We start from the raw sequence: 20,953 nt of genomic DNA on the forward strand, positions 1-20,953 counted from the left end.
TGCCTTTCTTGTTTCCTTCTTTCGTTTTTTATTTTTTAACTTAAAGTTTTTTTTATTTTTAAATTTTATTTATTTGTTTTTTATTTTTGGTTGCGTTGTGTCTTCATTGCTGCCCATGGGCTTTCTCTAGTTGCAGTGAGTGGGGGCTACTTTTAGTTGTGGTGCACACAGGCTTCTCATTGTGGTGGCTTCTCTTGTTGCAGAGCATGGGCTCTAGGTGCGCAGGCTCCGTAGTTGTGGTGCACAGGCTTAGTCACTCTGCAGCATGTGGGATCTTCCCGGACAAGGGCTTGAACCCATGTCCCCTGCATTGGCAGGCGGATTCTTAACCCCGCGCCACGAGGGAAGCCCCCTTTCTTTTGTTTCTGCCCACGACTGGTATTGTAGTTTAAATATGGAGAGAGGGTGGAGGGTTGGCCTAAGGCCTGGGGAGAGAGTCATTAGGGGAAGCATCTAAAGGGACAAGATCCCCTGTCCTCGAGATGTTGCAAAATCTTGGGCAGGAATGGAGGAAAGGGAAAGGTAACAGCACAGAGAGGTAATACAATGTCAAGTGCTCTGATAAACTAGGGATGTAGTATAGTGGTTAAGTGTGGAAGAGAGTTACACGAACTTAGCTAGAAAGTGGAACAGCCAGGATCTAAACTGATGTTCCTGGGACTTCCCTGGTGACACAGTGGATGACACTCTGTGCTCCCAATGCAGGGGGCCTGGGTTTGATCCCTGGTCAGGGAACTAGATTCCCACATGCATGCCGCAAATAAGAGTTTGCATGCCACAACGAAGGAGCCTGTGTGCCGCAACTAAGGAGCCCATGTCTTGCAGCTAAGGAGCCCACGTCCTGCAGCTAAGGAGCCGGCAAGCCGCAAAGGAGCCCACCTGCTGCAACCAAGACCCAGCACAACCAAATTAATTAATTAAAAAAAAAACTTATGTTCCCTAATGCCCCTGAGCCTGTTTTCTTACTGCTACGGTGGCGATGCTCCCCCTATGCATAGGGTTGACAGGAGGGTTAAATGGGAAAATATATGAAATAGTACCTGCCCAAGTAAGCACTCAGTAAATGATGGCTGTGTCATAAAGTAATACTGTAAAAGAAAAATTAGTATGAGAACTTAAAGGGGTATATGCATATACTAAAAATAATTTTTATATATGCCAATTATATATAAATTGATGATCAGTTGGAAATTCTGTGATAAAGAGGGTCTCATATATAATGCTTGTTGCAAAATGATTCATTGACTTATTATTTTAGGTACCAAAGCAGTCAGACTCACAACCTCATTCTGATAACCCAAGTCGCCAAGGTGAATGTGGGAAGAAGCAAGTGTCTTACAGAACTGACATTGTTGGTGGTGTGCCCATCATTACCCCAACTCAGGTAATAAATTAATTCTTCTATTGTGTGATGGTTTAACTACTGCATATTGATTTTTGTATTGCTATCAAAAGTCAAACAGTACATCTTTACTGAATTAATGCAATAATTAATACAAAAATTTTATATTTATTTCTTATTTCAGAAGTATGTTTTTATTGTAAAATATCTGGAAAGCATAGATAAACAACATTTAACACTTTTCATGTTTTCTTCGGAGCCTTTCTTTGTACTTTTGCCCCTAGAAATGGGGATACTTTGTAAACAGCTTTTTTCACTTACATCTCAAACATTTTCCAAGTCATCAAAAATTATTTCATGTCATTTTTCATGACTGTGTAGTAGTTTTGCCATGAATTTACTATAAATTACAAACCCTCTGTTGTTGGACAGAGTTCTTTTTCCTTTCTCTTTCCTTTTTTCTTTTACAAACAATGTTAAGTGTTGTAGGAAGGGGAACCCCTTCCAGGGCCCAAGAGTAGGCTCTTGTCTAACACCCGGAAATGAATTGTCTGAGGAGACACACGTGCTGACAAAGCAAGAAGCTTTATTGGGAAGGGGCACCCAGGCGGAGAGTGGCAGGGTAAGGGAACCCAGGAGAACTGCTCTGCACGTGGCTCGCGGTCTCAGGGTTTATGGTGATGGCGTTAGTTTCGGGGTGGTCTCTGGACAATCACTCTGACTCAGGGTTCTTCCTGGAGGCGCGTGCATCGCTCAGCCAAGATGAATTCCAGTGAGAAGGATTCTGGGAGGTTGGTAGGGTATACGGACTGGCTTCTCCTCTGTCCTTTTGACATTTCCCGAATTCTTCTGGTTGGTGGTAGCTTGTTAGTTCTATGTTCCATACCAGGACCTCCTGTTGTAAGAACTCATGCAAGTGGTTACTATTGTGCCTGGCCAGAGTGGGCGGTTTTGGTCAGTGGCTCCCCTAACAGAAGTAGGAAAAACCCACTCTTCCTCCTGTGTTTCTCCCGTACTCTCACACTGCTACACTCACAACACTTCTGACACGAAATGAGTGGGGTTTTCCCCCTACACAAGCAATGCTGTGACACCAGCTGGGTGTCCAATTTATCTCAATTCTGACACTGCCTATCTGGATCCCACAGGTGAAGGGCTCAGTCCCACAAGACTGCCTCTCCACCCCCTTCAGATGTCAGTTGTAAGTCCACGTTGTTACCTGTGCTTCTGACTGATGGGCTATAAATTCGAGGTTCCTGTGGCCCCCTTATTGGGTTCAGTTAGTTTGCTAAAGCAGCTCACAGAACTTAGGAAAACAGTTTAATTACTGTATACCTGTTTATTGTAAAAGGATATGATAAAGGATACAGATGAACATTCAGATAGAAGAGGTGTGTAGGGCAAGGTATGTGGGAAGGGGTGTGGAGCTTCCATGCCTTCTTTGGGTGCACCATTCTCCCAGTACCTCCGTTAATTCACTAACGCAGAAGCTTTCTGAATTCCATATTGTAGGGATTTTTATGGAGGCGTCATCACGTAGGCATGATTGATCATCCACTCTATTTCCAGCCCCTCTCCCCTCTCTAGAGAGTAGGGAATGGGGCTGAAAATTCCAAGCCTTTAATCATGACTTGGTCTTTCTGGTGACTATCCCCCATTCAGGAGTCCACCAAGAGTCACCTTACTAGAAAAAAAGACATGCTGTCACCCAGGAAATTCCAAGGGATTTATGAACTCTTTGTCAGGAAGCAGGGTCAAAGACCAAATATTAGCACAAAAGATGCTTCTAGTGCTCTTATCACTTAGGAAATTACAAGGGTTTTAGGAGCCCTGTGCCAGGAAGTGTGGGGCAGGTGGGGGCAATGAGACATTTTCCATTATCTCGTAAATGCTTTGATGAACATGCTTGTAGCATAAACTTTAGAGCCATAGATAATATGTTTTAAAGGATAAACTCCTGGAGAGAAAATTGCCAAGTCAAAGTGTTTGTAAATATGTGTAATTTTTTAAACCTGTTTTTTTACAACCTGGCCTAGATGAACTAAACAGAAGACTGGAATTTTAAGTCAGTTCTATCCCCAAAGTACTGGTATGCTGAGTTAATTCTTACTCTTGGGTATTATGGAAAATATAAATTTATTTTAAAGTTTTTGATGAAATTAAAACTTGTATGCACTTAAATTTCTTGGGTTGCTCTTAAGTAAATGAGTTTGTAATGCAAATTAAATTACTAGCAGTTGAGAAACGAAGAATTTTAAGGTAATTAATTGATATTGCCAATGTGAGGCATTTTCATTACCTGTGTGCCTTTTTGTACTTAAAAGACTTATTAATTAATTATTGAGTGCTTTCTTTATGCTAGACAGAGGATATATGTATTAATGAGCAAAAATTCCCTGCCCTAATGGGAGGTTACATTTTTCACCAAAGTTGGATAAAAAATAAACTAGGAATTTGTGTGTGTGTGTATTTACTTTCTTAAAAAAGTAATGATTTTAACCTGTAAGACTTCTGGTTAAGATAGAGCTAGACTAAGCTGCTTTCACCTGTATTATGTCTTGTGTTGATAGAAGAGCTAAGACAATTTGTCTTTAGTTGTATTAAGATATTGTATTTGTTTGTATCTGTGGCTGTCTTAATTTTGTATAGAATTAAGATTTGTGTTTTAATTTTGGTATCGATTATTCAGTAGGTTCTAAGAGCGTATGGCAGGTGCAATATTAAAAAGATCCCAAAGAATTGTATTGCTTTATCATTTTACAATATAGTTTATTTAAAGTAGTATTTATTCATTATAAAAGTATTCAGATAACAGTAACAAAATGACATCTCATTTGCATGATTAATTTATTCAGTAACTATTGGTTTAGCAGGTTAAGTGCTAGGATTACAAAATTAAGTACATAATTAGTGCTGTTGACCTGTCTAAATGTAGAACAGATTGAAAATTCCCTAAGATATGACTTGAGTACTTAGTTTTTCTCTCGAGATTTAGGAGTTCTTGAAAATACACCTTTGGTTGATTTGTAGAATAGATTGTCACCTGTGTTGTACGTTATAAATAAACAGGAGGCTAATGCTTTGGGGAACATGAAAACCTGAGTATAGTTAGGTTTTTAAAAGCACTGGACTGAACTGTTAAAAAAAAATTAAAACTGCGAAACTTTTAGAAAATAGCAAAGGAGAAAATCTTGAGGATCTAGGACTAGGTGAAGAGTTTTTAGACTTGACGTCAAAAGCACAATCTATATAAAGGGAAAAAATTGATAAATTGAACCTTATCAAAATTAAAAATGTTTTGTCTGTTGAGGATGAAAAGAAAAGCACCATGCTGGGAGAAAATATTTGCAAAACCTCATATACAACAAAGCACTTGTATCTAGAATATATAAAGAACTATATCAACACTCAATAGTAAAAATACCAAACAGTCCAGTTAGAAAATGGGCAAAATTCATGAACAGAGATTTCATCAAGAGATAAAAGATACGGGCTTCCTGGTGGCGCAGTGGTTGGGAGTCCGCCTGCCAATGCAGGGGACACGGGTTCATGCCCCGGTCTGGGGAGATCCCACGTGCCGCAGAGCGGCTGGGCCCGTGAGCCACGGCCGCTGAGCCTGCGCGTCCGGAGCCTGTGCTCCGCAGCGGGAGAGGCCACAGCAGTGAGAGGCCCGCGTACCGCAAAAAAAAAAAAAAAAAAAAAAAAAAAAGATAAAAGATACACAGGTGGCAAATAAGTGCTAGGAAGGATATTCACCATCATTAGCCAGTAAGGAAATGCAAATTAAGACCACAATGAGATATCACCATATAGCTATCAGAATGACTCAACTAAAAATTAATGATAACACAAATGCTGACAAAGATGAGGAGAAACTGAATCACTCATACATAACTGGTGGGAATGTAGAATTGTACAGCCACTCTGAAAAGAGTTTAGCAGTTTTTTATAAAAGTAAACTTGCAATCAGTGTATTAACCTAGGATTTGCACTCCTAGGCATTTATCCTAAAGAAATGAAGACTTATGTTCACACGGAAACAGCATGAATGTTCACACAGAAACAGCGTGAATGTTCACAGCAGCTTTATTCCTAATAGCCCAAATGTGGTAACAGCCCAAGTGCCATTTCAGGGGGTGAATTAGCCAGTGGTACGTCCAAACCATGAATACTACTCTCAATGAGAAGGGTCAGACGGTTGGTACAAGGACCAGCCTGGCTCCAAAGTGAATGCAGAGTGAAAAAAGACCATCTCAAAAGCTCACCTACTGTATGATTCCATTTATATTAAATTCTCTAAATGTCAAAATAATAAAGATGGAGAACAAATTAGCGGCTGCCAAGGAACTGGGGATAGAAGCTCTAAAGGGGTAGCCCAGGGGAGCATATCGTGAACACTCTGTACATTGGCGCTGGTGGTGGTTACACAGATCTGGCAATAAAATTGCATAGAATGATATATACAGAGACAATGAATGCATGTAAAATGGGTGAGATATGAAAAATTGCATAGAATGATATATACAGAGACAATGAATGCATGTAAAACGGGTGAGATATGAATAAGGTCTGCGAAATGTTTCGGTGTCAGTTTTGATAATGTGCTATAGTTATACAGTTTCCCTGTTGAGGGAAACCGGTTGAAGGGTACATAGGACCTCCTGTACATTGTTTTTTTACAACTTCCTGTGAATCTTTATAATTATTTCAAAATTAAAAGTTATACCCCCCCAATCCAGCGCCCCCCCCCCAGCAAAACAAAAACCAAAAAACACTGGTGGCAGGACTTTTGCAGAAAAAGAGAAATAGAAATCTGTGGTTTAATCAATGGTATTGAAAGTTATGATTAAGTATCTCAAATTAATTAGAAAACTCTTTACTCCAAGATCCGTGCTTCTAACTGAGCTAAGATAGATTTTAAGATTATTCTACTAGAATGACACCGTGAACTACAAGTATGCTTTGAAGGTAAACAAGCAAAAAAGGAATATCTTTATTTTGCTTCATTTTAGAAAGAAGAAGTAAATGAATGTGGTGAAAGTATTGACAGAAATAATTTGAAGCGGTCACAAAGCCATCTTCCTTACTTTACTCCTAAACCATCTTCAGATAGTGCCGTTATCAAAGCTGGATATTGTGTAAAACAAGGAGCAGTGGTGAGTAGTTTAACAAAATATGTGAAGTAATGAAAAATGAGTATCTATTAGCAAACTCTCAAAATGGGTTAGGGTTAGGGTTTGCTTTGTTTTTTGAAAGATCCAAAGTGAAAGACCAGCTTACTGACCAGGAGTCATCGGATAGAATAGGGTTTATTCTGTGTTCAAAACTCAGTGCTATTATTTTCTTGGTCTGTGGGTGGCTGGATAAGTTAATGCTTATTACCACTAACCTTCAATTTTAACTGAGCTTCCTAACAGCTTAAATTTATTCCAGAAAGTTTTTCTGTTGATTTTTTTACCCCCCTTGGGAATAGGTCAGGGAAAGGGAGCTCTAGTAGGGAGATTGGCAGGAAAGGGGAGACCAGGGGAGCAGGGTGTGGAAGGATCACTTACTTGATTCGGGGTTGGGCGACCCCAGTTGAAAACACTGAGACCTTGGGCTACTTACTTAACCTCTCAGGCTCTCAGTTTCTTTTTATGGAAAATTATATTATAAAACCTACCATCCAGAGGCCTTTTTTGAAAGATATAAATAGAAAGCACTTAGCATAGCACCTGGTCCTTAGTAAGAGCTATTACGTCTTGGCCCAGATATTCTCACACAACCAGATCCATAATGGTGAATTGTGGGAAGAGCAAGTAAATTTACCAGTGTTTATGAATCCAGAATACCTTTCTAAAATGTGAACTAAATCTATAGACTTTCATGAGAAAATAAACTTCAAAGTTTAAAAATAAAAATTTAAAAATTTCTGTGAGTAAAGAAGTACTTAAATGTCTACTGGCGGTTCTGCTTGACCTCACATCGCTTCTGGCAAGTCTGATTAGCTTAGGTCAGCCAGAGGAAGGTTCTTTCAGCCCTAATTGTGTGATCTTCTTTAGGCTAAGGGAAATGAAGGTAAGGGCTGAAGGTTTTTCATTCCAGCATGTCTACGGGTAAAATCAGAATTCTCATCAGGTCGAGTGTTAATTAGGGCTTTTAAAGAGACATTCCTTTCTTTTTGTTTTACTCTTAAATCCAAAATACTAACTAACCCTTAGAGATATTGAAGTACTTTCACAAAAGCTGTAATTTCATTGACAGAAGATATTTGTACAAAGCATATTCACTTTATTAAATACGTGTTGCTTTCCTTCTTAGTATTATAAAGTACCTGTAGAAGGATTCATGCATTTTACAGACGAGAAGCTTGCTGTGGTTTAACAACATTTCCTGTGCTTGCTGTTGAACTCTTGGTAGCATTTACTTTGTGGGGGATGGGGAAGTGCTTTTTTTTTTTTTTTTTTGACTTTTAGAGCATAAAAAAAATAAGACCATATTATAAAATCATACAGTAAGAGCTGAAAGCCAGCCACCAGAGTTGAATTAGGAGTTCAAGGCCTGAGTAGCAAAAGAGATGAAATTTCCTATATCTCCTCAATAAGGGATGGTAGTAAGGTTTTCCAGCGCTTGACATTTCTGATTGTGGGTTCATATCAGAATAATTAAGTTGTTATTAACATTTGACATTCTTAGAAACAGAAGTTTTATGTCTGTGTTCATCTCTGATAGATGAAAAACTGGAAGAGAAGATATTTTCAGTTGGATGAAAACACAATAGGCTACTTCAAATCCGAACTGGTATGTTGCTGAGTCATGAATGTTGCTTTAAAAATGTTTGACAAGTGTTACACTGTGGTGATTATATAATTTCTTGTCCTGTTTTCTATTTTTAAAATAATTAAATTCTGGTTTTGAGAGGTATATGCAGTTCAGTTTATTTTGTTGTGATGCTTTTGGTTAATGATATTTTTGTTAAATACATCTTAAATAAAAAGTGTATCTTCAAAGGCATTCTAACTTGAAAGAATTAAAAATATCAGAACCCCTCAGTCTACAGATTTCCTCTGAAGGCATTGGAGGAGGTGGTAGAAAGAATTAAGTCTCTGAAAGTCAACATTTGACCCTCTGATTTCTGCCTTCTCTTCCCTGCCCTCTCTTGATATTTTCTTTTCCTATTTCAGATTGACTTTTAAGTTTCTTCATATAAGATACTTTTGTCCTATCTGAAGGTAGAATCAAAGATTGAAGGTCCGTCTTTCACTTGTTTGAGTAACATCCTTATTTAAAATACTCCTGTCATGTGACTGAGTTCTGCAATAGATTGTTGGATAAATTGAGTGCGATTCTACCTCTTCTTTTTATGGGACATTTGAGGGGGGAACCATATGTTTTATTTGAATGACGGTACCAGAACAGCACTGTCCAGCTGAACTCTGCACTGATGGGAATGTTCCATTATCTGCATTGGCCACGTCTGCTGGTTACATGTGGCTCTTGAGCACTGGAACTATGGCTAGTGTGACTGAGGAGCCTGACTGTATTTAACTTTAAAATTAAAGCCGGTTGTATCTGGTATTCGTTAATTTAAATTCAAGTAGTTGCACATAGCTAGTGGCTACTCTATTGGACGACAGAGCACTGGAGAATAGGAAGGGAATATTTTCAGATTCATCTCAGGTGTCTGTTCTTCTGGAAGGCTTTTGGACTCTGGCTTTCGCGGCTTCTCTTTACATACATGGAAGCTGATGCCCACATCTGTCATGATACTTCCCACTGCGTTTTGTAATTGTTTGCATACTTGTCTTTACCAGTTAATTGCATGAGCTTCTTGAGAGCAAAGATTCTCTTTTGCACCCTTTTATGAACACAGCACCTGGTACTTAGAAAATAATAAGTGTTTTTGAATGAATAAAAAAATGACATAGCATAACAAGAATAGCCATTTTAGCATGGGACCCTTTCTTAGACTTCAAAACCTAAGAGCCTCAGTTGGAAGCAGTAGTTATTTGGTTCAAAAAGTACCAGCCTTGGTGTCTCAGAAGCTACCCTTGTGCTTGGTTGGCAGGTTGATTCGTTGCTTTCGGTTAATGCCAGTCCTCTGGGAGGAGTCCTTCCTGCACCAGACGTTCATTGAGCTCTCCATGGCCCTGGTGCACTGGGAACTGGGAATAAAGAGCGCAGTCAGTGATGTCTGGCCTTCAGGAGTTCAGTTTTACCAGAGAAATTGACATGTCCCCTTGTCATCCACAGTAGTTATAATGAGACAAGAACTATTATAGAAATATATACTATAATTTGAAAACCTGCATGTGGATATTATGCTATAAAGTTTGAGATGAAAGAATACTTGAACTATCATAGGAGGTAGGGAAATTATATTATGTGTATTCAGGAATATGTTAAGTATTTAGCAAACACAGATAAAGCTGAACACTTTAAATATAATTATTGACCTTTATCAGTTACTAAGATGCACATCCCCTCCCTCCATTTTAACATTTCTGAAATCTTCAGGTCTCTTAGGGATGCTGAAGGTGAGGGAGCCAGGCAGCAGCTGTGCTGTGTTGTCATTGCCTGTGTGTGCACAGCACCTTTGGGTAAGACCAGAAGACACCAGCATCAAAACCTGCAGAAAAGGGTGCTGGCAGCTGGAAGAAAATCTCAGGGACGCAGTGGGAGATTCTTAGGAAATGCTGTAGTATCACCAGTGCTCTTTCTGGCCCAGAGAATAGTATGGAGTGAAAAACACTGCGATTGATGGCTTCTAGTCAGAAAGTGAGCTGGGATCTGAATGTGAGGTTTAAAAAAACCTTAACCCATTTATTTTGCCTATATATTTTTATATATGCTCAAGGATAATATATGATAAAAGTTGATGTTTAAAGTATAAAAGGGCTCTTTTACAAAACATTTTGATCATGGAAAAGTTTGAACATAAAGTAAATAGATAGAATAGTATTCTGAACCCCTATATAGCCATCACCCAGATCTCATAATTATCAACACATGACTAGTTTTGTTTCTTCTGTACCACCACCTACTTCTCCCTTCCTATTTTGAAGCAAATATTAGGCATATCATTTCATCTGTAAATATTTTTGTATGTTTCTCTGAAAGATAAGAATTTAAAAGTTTCTTTCAGTAGGTATAAAAGATTTCAGCAGACAAAAACTGGAGAAAATATTTAATAACATATATCACAGATAAAACATTAATATCTGTAATATGTAAAGAAACTTAAAAATTGGGGGATCCTTCGTCACCCTGTTTTCCCTCTTTTCCTCCCATCCGTTCCTTACAATTCAGATGTAAATTTTCTAGGCGAGGCACATCAGTGCAGGTGTCCCTGGTGGTGGTGCAGGAGCAGGAAGGAGTGTCTGGAGTGGCAGCCAGTGTGGGCGGCCAGAGCCACACAGATGAAGAGGCCGTCCTAGAGCTTACCTGCAAATGAGTTATTTTCTAAAACTTAAAAAATAGATTTTGGTTTTAAAAAAGTGTTCAGCCATGGTTTAATTATTTTCTTAGTACTTGCATAAAGTAATGGTATGTCTTAAACTCATGGTGTCGTTTTCAGTGAAATACAGTGTATAGTATTTCATGAAATGTTTACTGTAGGTACTGTGCTAACTAGGAGCTAGTTATATCTTATGTGTGAACCTTATATCTAGTTTTGTAACCTTAGGTGAGGTACTTAATATGGTTAATCCTGTTTCCTCAGGTGAGTAATAGTGCATGTATTCTAGGGTTGTGGAAAGTGAGATAACACATTTAAAACATAGCAGATGTCCTGGCACTTAGTAAATGTTTAATAAATTGTGCTTGTTAAAATGATGTGTTCATATAAAAGTGATATTCCTAAAATGACAAATTTAACTCAAAGAAGCTGGGTATTCACTACTCTGGTACCCTCTGTATGAAAATAACATTCCAAAATAGGAAGTACTCCACTTACTGGGTATATAGGGGTTCACCAAGGAAAAGTCTGGTGGTTAATGGTTTTTAATAAGCTACACTGTCATTTAGCACATAAATACTGTGAACATGGATTATATGCCAGTTTCCTTGTTTCAAATCACAGTGTGTATCAGGTTATAGTATTTGAGCTATTCTGATGCTGGTTGGTTCAAGAAGGTAGATTTATGTCTTAGATGTGCTTCAGGAAAGAAGCATGATTTTCGCATAGACCTCTAAATAAAACAACTAATGCTTAAAAGCATTTTAAGAATATATGTCATGTATCTGTTTATTTGCTTTTTTTGACAGGAAAAGGAACCTCTCCGCGTAATACCACTTAAAGAGGTTCATAAAGTCCAGGAATGTAAGCAGAGGTAAGCACCACCTCTGACTCGGTGCCTGGCACAACTTATTATTACACAATGTATAATTCCTTAGTTTAATTGATGTACTTACAGATGATACTTTTCTGTGTTATTGCTAGTGGGTTATGCTAAAACTTTCAAAACCTTCAGATGAAACAGAGTATTGAGATTTTTTTGTTTGAAAACTACAAATTAGGAAACAGTTCTCAAGCTTATTAATGGAAAGGACAAAATTTAAAGTGAACAGCTATCATATTTGACAAATTGATGTATTATTAATTCTAGTATTTCAGGGTTGCTGCAGAATAGAGCTTTATAAGAATGTTAACTGTGCCATTGTTTCTTTGAGCAAACTGATTTCTTCACAGTTGAAAACTTTGAATTTTAAAGTTGTTTTATGAACCTTTCTAAAAATACATACAACTATATAAAATATGTAAAACTTAATGCAAAAATAAATTGGAAAACGATCACTTAGTATTTCTCAATTAAATCAGTATTTTATCTCTAATATTTATTTTCTCATTGACACATATTTGGTACTGGGTAAAGAAGTGAAAGGAAACTATCAAACTGCTATTTAAGTACAATTGGAAAATTTTTTTTGTTAACAGTGACATAATGATGAGAGACAACCTCTTTGAAATTGTAACATCGTCTCGAACTTTCTATGTGCAGGTAGGATACTTCTTTGGAGATTATAGATCCTCCTAACAAGAAATAAATAATTTTAGAGGTGAAATAAACATAAGTAAATGTGTTGCTCATAAAAATAAGCAAAAAATATGACAAATATAATTGCCAATTTAATAAAAAATGTTATATGTAAGATTATTGGCAGGTCATATGTTCAGCCAATAGGGGTATTCTTTGATGGAATTAAGTTTTATTTGGAGGAAGGGAAATGCTATTTAAGTCAGATGCTAAGTGTAATTTCGATTATTTTTGCACATATTTTGGAATTTTAATTATATCACCTTTTGGTAATTTTATAAGAAGGGGGGCTCAAATATCCATAATAAAAGTACACAGTATATCTTATCATTTCACTAATGGTAGATAGTATCCTATGTTTAAGTTTAAAATACACTTTTTACTTAACACATTTATTTAGATTAGAAGTTTTTTAAAAGAACATTTGGTTTTGTTTTATAAAAGTTATTACATATGCTTATTGCAGAAAATTTAGAAAATACAGAAATATGAAGAAAAAATGTTTTATAAACCATATAGAATTCCACATTCAGGCAACCATTCTTTTTTTTTTCCTTTATTAGAGCATATCTTTTTATAACAAATGGGATTATATGATATCAATATAGTGTTATATCCTATTTGTTTACTATATTATAGTCATTTTTTTCTACGTTGAAAATTCTCTTGGGCTTCCCTGGTGGCGCAGTGGTTGAGAGTCCACCTGCTGATGCAGGGGACACGGGTTCGTGCCCCGGTCCGGGAAGATCCCACGTGCCGCGGAGCGGCTGGGCCCATGAGCCATGGCCGCTGAGCCTGCACGTCCGGAGCCTGTGCTCTGCAGTGGGAGAGGCCACAACAGTGAGAGGCCCGCGTACCACAAAAAAAAAAACCCAAAAAAACCAATTCTGAAAACCTTTTAGAACTATGCTCTCTTATATGAATGTTTCACAATTAAACTGTTTCTCTACTGTACTGTTACTGATCACTCATTTACATAGTTTTTGTACATTTACTGTGATTTAATGTGGTAGTGCACATTTTGTGCATAAATTTGCCTGAATTTCTTACTTCTTTAGAATACGTTTTTAGATCGAGGATAACTATCAGAGTGTGAGCTTTTTTAAACCTCTTTATTTTGCCAAATTGACTTCTAGACTGGTGCTCCTGTTTGTAGTGAATGAAAGTATACTCTACCTTTGCCTACTTTGAGTTTTTCCTTTTAAAAACTCTTTGTTAATATCATTGGTTCAAAAATATTACTTGTATCTTTAAAATTTTTAAACTACTAGATAGTAGAATCCAGAAGTAAAGGGCAGTACCTCTCCACCCCTCTGAGGGCCTTGTTTAATTGGATTAAAGTCATAGTAAGGTTTTTAATTCACATTGGAAGTCATGGTCCTATCAAGGAAGATGATGCTTTGGAATATGACGATTTAGGGTACTGTTAGAAATTATTATTATTATTATTTATTTATTTTTTTTTTTGAGGTACGCAGGCCTCTCACTGTTGTGGCCTCTCCCGTTGCGGAGCGCAGGCTCCAGACGCGCGGGCTCAGCGGCCATGGCTCACGGGCTCAGCCGCTCCGCGGCATGTGGGATCTTCCCGGACTGGGGCACGAACCCGTGTCCCCTGCATCGGCAGACGGACTCTCAACCACTGCGCCACCAGGGAAGCCCTAGAAATTATTTTTAGAAAAATAACATATAAAATGATGTCACAGTGGATTTTTACCTGCACAATTACATAAATATTAAGCTTGAAAATTCAAACAATATAGCAGTAGAAATGAGAAGGTCTTTCTTTGACTTCTTCCTCTTCTTGTTTTCTCTCCATAATTATTCATATTGACACTTTTTGATGTGTCTCATCTTAAAACATTACATGCCCAACTTACATCTCTGTGAGTTACCCAGCAAAACCTGGTTTAAAAAAGTGATTTCTAAAAGTTTTTGGAAACCATTGCCTTAGAGTGATTTTGTTGTTGACACTGTTAATTACCAAAATGAATACATTGGATTTATAGACATAGGAGCTGATTTTGAGGAAAAATTGAATGAATCCTTCCTTCCCCTTAGGCTGATAGCCCTGAAGAGATGCACAGTTGGATTAAAGCAGTCTCTGGTGCCATTGTAGCACAGCGGGGACCTGGCAGATCAGCGTCTTCTGTATGTTTCCTGTTCTCTGGGGTGATACTCCCTTGGGTCCCCTGATCCTGTCAAGTTATTTTTCTTCCTCTCCCCCTAATCCTTTCAGTTTCTTTCTGTTTTGAGATTTATCTGCATGTTGACTTTCATACCAATTGGACTTGCAAAAAAAATAATGCATTTCTAATTTAATGCTTCCTGTAGTGTTATGTATACATAACTTTCTGTGCATTGTATTGTCTTAAATGCACAAGCAGGGCAACTAAAGAATGAACATTTCCTTGTTTTGTTTTAGGAGTTCTTACTTGTCAGTAGGTCCAGATTTGGTATAATTTTACCAATTCTTAGTATGGTATTTGGCCTAATCGTGTAAGGCACCTTTAGTTGTAGCATTACACAGTTTTGTGAAGGTCTCAGTTTCCTTTTTGCTTCCTATAATTTCAGTTTAGGTTTTTGCCTCACTAGTGCTGCAAGACAGTTGAGCAGCTGGAACTTTAAATATTTTCTAGTGTTCTCAGTCAGCATTTTCCATTTCATTCTCATTTTTTACTAGGTTAATTTAAAAGGCTGCTTTTTACTATCTTAATTATCTTTTTGGTAGTGTAATAATAAAATTAAAACAGCTAAACATTCTCAGTAAGGAAAATGTCTTTACTTTTTAATTTATCATGTACAAGTTCATCATAGGAATAAGATTTAGCTTTGGAATACTTTGGTCACTGATCTCTGATCTGAAAATACAAATTCTACTAAGGAATGAAAAGCTTTCAGGCGCCTTGAAATGCAGCACATCGGTCTGCAGAAGGTGGTCTAACATGGAGCATGAGAGCCTTTAGTATCTAGACTCATTGATGCTGGACAGTCTGCACTTCCAGTATTTTCCTGCATTTCTAGTATTGCAGTAATATTGTCTTTTAATCGTTTCTTGTTAGAAATGACTCTAGATCAGTAAATACAAATCCATTTTTCTCACTTTTAAAGTTATTCTTCTTGTATCCTGTTTGGAATGTCTCAGAAATTATTTTCATAGGTGTTAATTTTGTAACTGCCTGTGTTTTATGTGACCTTTTCAGCAGTCAAGTATGAGACTCTCTGCAAAAACAATGTCTGTTGGGAAGAGGAAAAGTTGGAGAAGGGCGTTTGTGTTTTGTGCTTTGTGGTGGGGGCAGATTGGACTCTCTAAGCTGTAACTGTCAGCGGAACTTTCTCTCCCCCTCCAGTACAGGTTAACTCTAATCTTAGCTTTGCACTGTGTTCCAGATGCGGCAGGCCAGAAGGCTGTCGAATCCTTGTATACAGAGGTATACGTCCAGAACTGGGGAATGCAGCACGTATGTGGGCTCTCACGCAAACGTGCCTTCTTACTAGAGGGCCCGGACTTACTCACTACTTAACAACTGATTCTGGAAAGTTGAGTTAACTAAACTGCCTTCTGCAGTTATCATAACTGACTTTGTCAACACTAACGCAAACTATTTCACTACAGTCATCAAGTTGGATACGGATATTAATAAATAAATAACGAAAAAAAGAGACAACTTTACTAATTTAAAAAGTCATATCTACTAAAGCTTAATTTACTGAATTGCCACAATTTCTGTATTTCGTGTATTTTGAAATTTTTTATACTACACCACTTAAAATGCACCTTTGTGGTAACAGTTTGCTCAAACTCACAGGTGCACATGCATCGGATAAACTCTACATTAGTATAGTGTGCATGGTGTATTAAATCTCAGGTGAAATTTAGCCATCTAATGGGAATCTAGAGTGTTCTGTAGCACTTTGATTTCAAAGCCACTAATGTCACAAATGAACACAATATACTGGGAACTATATGGCAATGCATTTGGAATGGTCGTATTTCAGGCTGTCTTCAGATTTGGTTTAGTTAGAAGCGTATTGAAATTAATATTCACAACTGAAATTATTTCACCACAGTTTTAATAAATGCTTAAATATGTACCCTTCTCTGCCTTTAAAATCTTAAACCATATGAATGTATGCCATATGCAAAAATAAATAAATGCAATTAAATAAGAAGTGAAAAGACTATGATATTATTGGTTGCAGTGAAATTCAGGGAACCAAAAACTTAAAGGCTGCCAGACAAAATAATAGGTTTGAAAAATGTTGAGTTTTGCTTATTAAAGAGATAATGGCCTTTTATTTTTATATTCTGCATTTTCATTTTTTAATCTTTCTAAAATGTCTGGGATAATTCCTAGTGTTTATTGAGAATAAACTCTTAAATAAAATGGTAAAGCTGGTAGGCCCCCTGTTAAACACAGTTCACTTGCAGTTGGCACACTGCATTCCCATTTAGGCTGAGTCTTCAGTGTCAGAGCTACGAACTTTGGCTTCAGAAAAAAGAACTGTTGTTCTTACTGGGAGTGGTTGTTGGCTGTCATCGCTCTAAACTCACTCCTAAAAATGCATTGCTTTGGGAAGGAACTTGCACATGTATGCTGCATGGCTCATGCTTCTGCTCTGTGTGTGTGTGTTTTGTTCTGTTTGTTTTTCAGAGAATAAAGTCTCACACTGAGTTACTAGCCTTGCCGTTAATGATTGCCCGTGTCTGATCAGCACCCCTCTTTGCAGGAGCATTCCCGCTGTCCTTCCGAACCCAAACACGCTCTCCTCTCTGCCGGTGCCACAGCAGCCACCCCGCGATCCACAGCCTCTCGGAGCGACTCTCTGGTCTCAAGCTTTTCCATGGAGAAGCGAGGATTTTACGAATCTCTTGCCAAGGTCAAGCCAGGGAACTTCAAGGTCCAGACTGTCTCTCCAAGAGAACCAGCTACCAAAGTGACTGAACAAGCTCTGCTAAAACCTCAAAGTGAAAATGGCCCTCAGGAACAAGATTGTGACCCTGTGGACTTGGATGACGCAAGCCTTCCAGTCAGCGATGTGTGAGATGGAAGCACGTGGAGCCTGACCTGCCTCATCCGCCCTCAGTGTCCTTTCAAGAGGCTTCTCGCCAAAGATGATAAAGGGGAAAGGGGCTTTAATGCATATAGTATACTGCCTCATCGATGTTCTCTTTATAAGCTGGTAAGCCAAGAAGCTAGGGTGTGGCCAAACTCAATGCAATTTCTTTAAGAAAAGAAAAAAAGAGAAAAGCCCGAAGTATCTCAGTATCAGCTGTCTGAAGCTTTGTTCTCATTGGGATGATAAAAGTGTGTGTGATATTTTTTCCAAGTGAATTTGACAATTTAAATGTTTCACAATTTAAAACATGAAAAATGCTTATTAATTATTTTGGTTGTTTTAAAAATGCTACTGTGACTTCCAATTAAATGTTCCATCTCTACACGTTCTTACCGGTTAATATTATTGAATGGAATATTGCCAGACAAAAGGATCTAAACTCATGACGTCTGTGGTGCTGTAAAATGTATAGTGCAGTGTGGACAGTTTTGAAATGATAGCCATGTTTGATGCTCTGGATCTCAAGGTGAGCTGTGAGTTTTGCATAGAGGATATTATTGGACAGTTAGTGAGGGTCGTGTGTTGTACTGAGGTGGAGAAAAGGGGAGAATTAGAATTCAAACAACCGTGTCTCGGACATTTATTTGTAAAAGCTTATTCAAGACGTGCAGCAGTCATTGCTTTATTCAGTGAAAATTATTTGATACGAAATTTCTTGGAGATCTGATTTTCTTGTCAGAGTTTTGTAAAATAGTTCTTATTTCTATATTTGGATCAGTGAAAGACCTCAAGTTTATGTGTAAAGACATACTGCCCTTAGTCATGCGATTGTAACCTCTGTGTTTTGTCACTAATAACCTGTATTCAAGTGCCTGTGTTTTTTCATCTTGTTTAGGAATATTTTGAGATTAATGTGCTCAAAACCCCTACATGATTGGTTTTAAACAATTAGGGTAAAATTAATTTTCAGTAGCATAGGTTAATGTACTAAATAACATACCATTTTCTGTTAGAGATACCAGAATGTTGTTATTCTACTATCTGTGCAATATATGTTTTAAAACACATATTTGACTTTACATTTAATCATGGGGATATCATAAATATAAGCACCTCTCGAAAAGATCGTTAGTTTCAGGTGTTGAGTAATAGACCAGTCTGACCAAGTACTGTTTTTACGGTTCATTCTTAAACATTTGCTTTAAGAAAATAGTCTTGAACTTCACATGCTGCTATTTTTATGATATTTTGCCGTATTACAGTACTGTGTTGTTTTGAATTCGTAAATGTCACTGTTTCTCCTTTTCATTTTCTAAGATGACTTCTTGTTTGAGAAAGAGAGGGGAGGGTGGATTTCTTATTACAGTGGTGGGGTCCAGAGGTTACTGTCTATTATACTAGAATTATCATAGCATCACTTTAAAAATCCGAATGCATCAAGAATGCACCACTCAACATTTTTATTCATAAGCTAATATTTTTAGAAGTTGTATTTAGATTTTTCCTTTTTTGCAGCTACATTTGAGAATGGTAGAATGAAAAGGTTTTAAGTAGTTATCACTTTCTCTGCAGATATATCCATTACAGCAGCTCCTTTAGAAAGCTCTTTTTTCATGAACACACCTAAGAAATCTTGTGTAGACAGTTGGCTATTTCAGGAGCCTAATGCTGTTTTCTTTGGTACAGCTTTTACATTGCATGTTCATGTTAATATTTTGGTATTGGTAATTTGATATATTCCATAGTGGCAAAATATTAGCTCTATTTTGGGACTTTTTATAGAACTACCCTTGTATAAAATAGCACAGGGAAATGGTCTTGTGATTGTCAGAGTCTCCTAATATTTATCTCAATACTTTTATAATTCTATGAAAATTATTTAATTATTTTAAAACTTATACTTTTCCTGTAAATATGTCACATCTGAATTGTCAAAGAATTACTTTGAATACCTTAATATTTGCTGCATTTTTTTCTGTATATATAACATGTCTTCTTTCAGAATGGGAATATATGTGTGCTTCCCATTGTTTACTTTTATGTCTGACATCTTTATACATCAAACTGGTTGACCACTGTAATGACTTGAGAATAAATTGCTCAAAATTAATTCTAACTTATTTCTCATTTGGTCTGGTTCAGTTCTTGTGTGAACAAGTAAATAGAACAAGTACAAAATGTGTTTGGTTAATTGACTTGAATTTAAGGACAGATTATTTGGTAGACTTGGAAGGGTATAACCTGATATGAAATTGCACAAGGAAACATGAGTCTTTTGGGGAAAAAGAGCTTATTTTGCTTAATTAGAAAACGTGTTCTCAAAAGCAAAATCAATTATTCTGGCTTCAAAGCATTGTTTGAATCATCCAGGCTGCTTTTGCGGTGTTTGGTTATTGGTTAGATTGGTATGACACAAATAAGGATGAGTGCAGAGGACATACTGATCCCCAGGTGAGCTGTAGACCTGCACTCATAAAAATGCCCTGTTAAGTATTAGAGGCTGCTTCTTGCAAACCCACTACTAGTAATAAGTAGTCCACACTTGCTGTGTATCCAGCATCTAGTAATAATGCAACTGGATATCTGTGTTGGTAATTTTTATTAACTGGTGCAACTTAATTTTCTTTCCCTGAAAAGTATTTTAAATGTTTTTATTTTTTTAAAAAAATGTGGAAGTTCTAAACTTTGTTGCTTTCACCAAAAAAAAAAAAAAAAAAGATCCTTTCTCAGCCATTTTTTTACTTCTAGTTAAAGTAGTGCTGTGTCTTTATCAGAAGTTCTAACAGTTGGTGAGGCAGGAAATGTTTGTATAAAACTGGAATGACATACCAGCTTAGTACCAGACTTGGTAAGAATCTTCCTTGTCATGGGAGGTTTGACAGTCCACATATGACGCAGCGAAAAATACACTTAGATGGGTTCGTATTTTCCATTTGCAAACTTCCCTGTTAAGCAGATCCAGAATTGGTTATTTGTATATGTTATTTTTTAATGACTTAACGAAAATTGTATTTTTGTCAAACCTCACGTAAGGCATGTATTGAAAATATTGCTGAATTGGAGTTAACATTTACAATTTTGACTGACGAAATCCTAGCGTTTTATGACATAACGTGAATAGTGCCTTACTATGGTATATTGATGAAGTAATAGCGCCACCTTCTGGTTACATCATTGTTAAATTTCAAACCTCACTATTTCATTCACAGAAAATTAGAGAAGATACGTAATTGCCTAGGATAGTTTGGAAATTAATATAAAACTTAAGTCAACATTTGTGAATGACTTCTTTAATAAACCTTTTACTTGGAGATAACTGTAGATTCCCATGTAATTTTAAGAAATAATACAGGGCTCTTGTATACCATTTTTACTCAGTTTTACCCAATGATAACATTGAAAAACTATAGTAAAATAATATAACCAGGATATTGATACTGATATGGTCAGGAAACAACAATTCCATCATCACAAGGATCTCTCATTGTGGCCCTTTTAGAATCACATTTACCTCCCACTTTACAGGTTTGGAAATAAA

At 37.1% G+C, this 20,953-nt stretch overlaps 1 protein-coding gene across 4 annotated transcripts in view; it reads left to right on the forward strand.

Annotated features, from left to right (window-relative positions):
* Window positions 1–19,535, forward strand: part of PLEKHA1 (pleckstrin homology domain containing A1) — a 58,653-nt gene extending 39,118 nt beyond the window's left edge. For 3 of the 4 annotated variants that reach the window (XM_029245202.1, XM_029245204.1, XM_029245205.1), the window contains 7 exons: window positions 1,259–1,384; window positions 6,355–6,498; window positions 8,054–8,122; window positions 11,588–11,652; window positions 12,258–12,321; window positions 14,416–14,505; window positions 17,086–19,535. In XM_029245202.1, the coding sequence (XP_029101035.1) occupies window positions 1,259–1,384; window positions 6,355–6,498; window positions 8,054–8,122; window positions 11,588–11,652; window positions 12,258–12,321; window positions 14,416–14,505; window positions 17,086–17,400 (873 nt within the window). In that variant the 3' untranslated portion in view covers window positions 17,401–19,535. Of the gene's footprint in view, window positions 1–1,258; window positions 1,385–6,354; window positions 6,499–8,053; window positions 8,123–11,587; window positions 11,653–12,257; window positions 12,322–14,415; window positions 14,506–15,744; window positions 15,786–17,085 lie in introns of all 4 variants that reach the window. The other variant, XM_029245203.1, reaches the window with a different exon arrangement.
* The last annotated feature ends 1,418 nt before the right edge of the window (window positions 19,536–20,953 follow it).

This window comes from Monodon monoceros, unplaced genomic scaffold (genome assembly GCF_005190385.1).
Source record: "Monodon monoceros isolate NGI ecotype Baffin Bay Population unplaced genomic scaffold, NGI_Narwhal_1 Super_Scaffold_4, whole genome shotgun sequence".
In the NCBI taxonomy this organism is placed as follows: Eukaryota; Metazoa; Chordata; class Mammalia; order Artiodactyla; family Monodontidae; genus Monodon; species Monodon monoceros.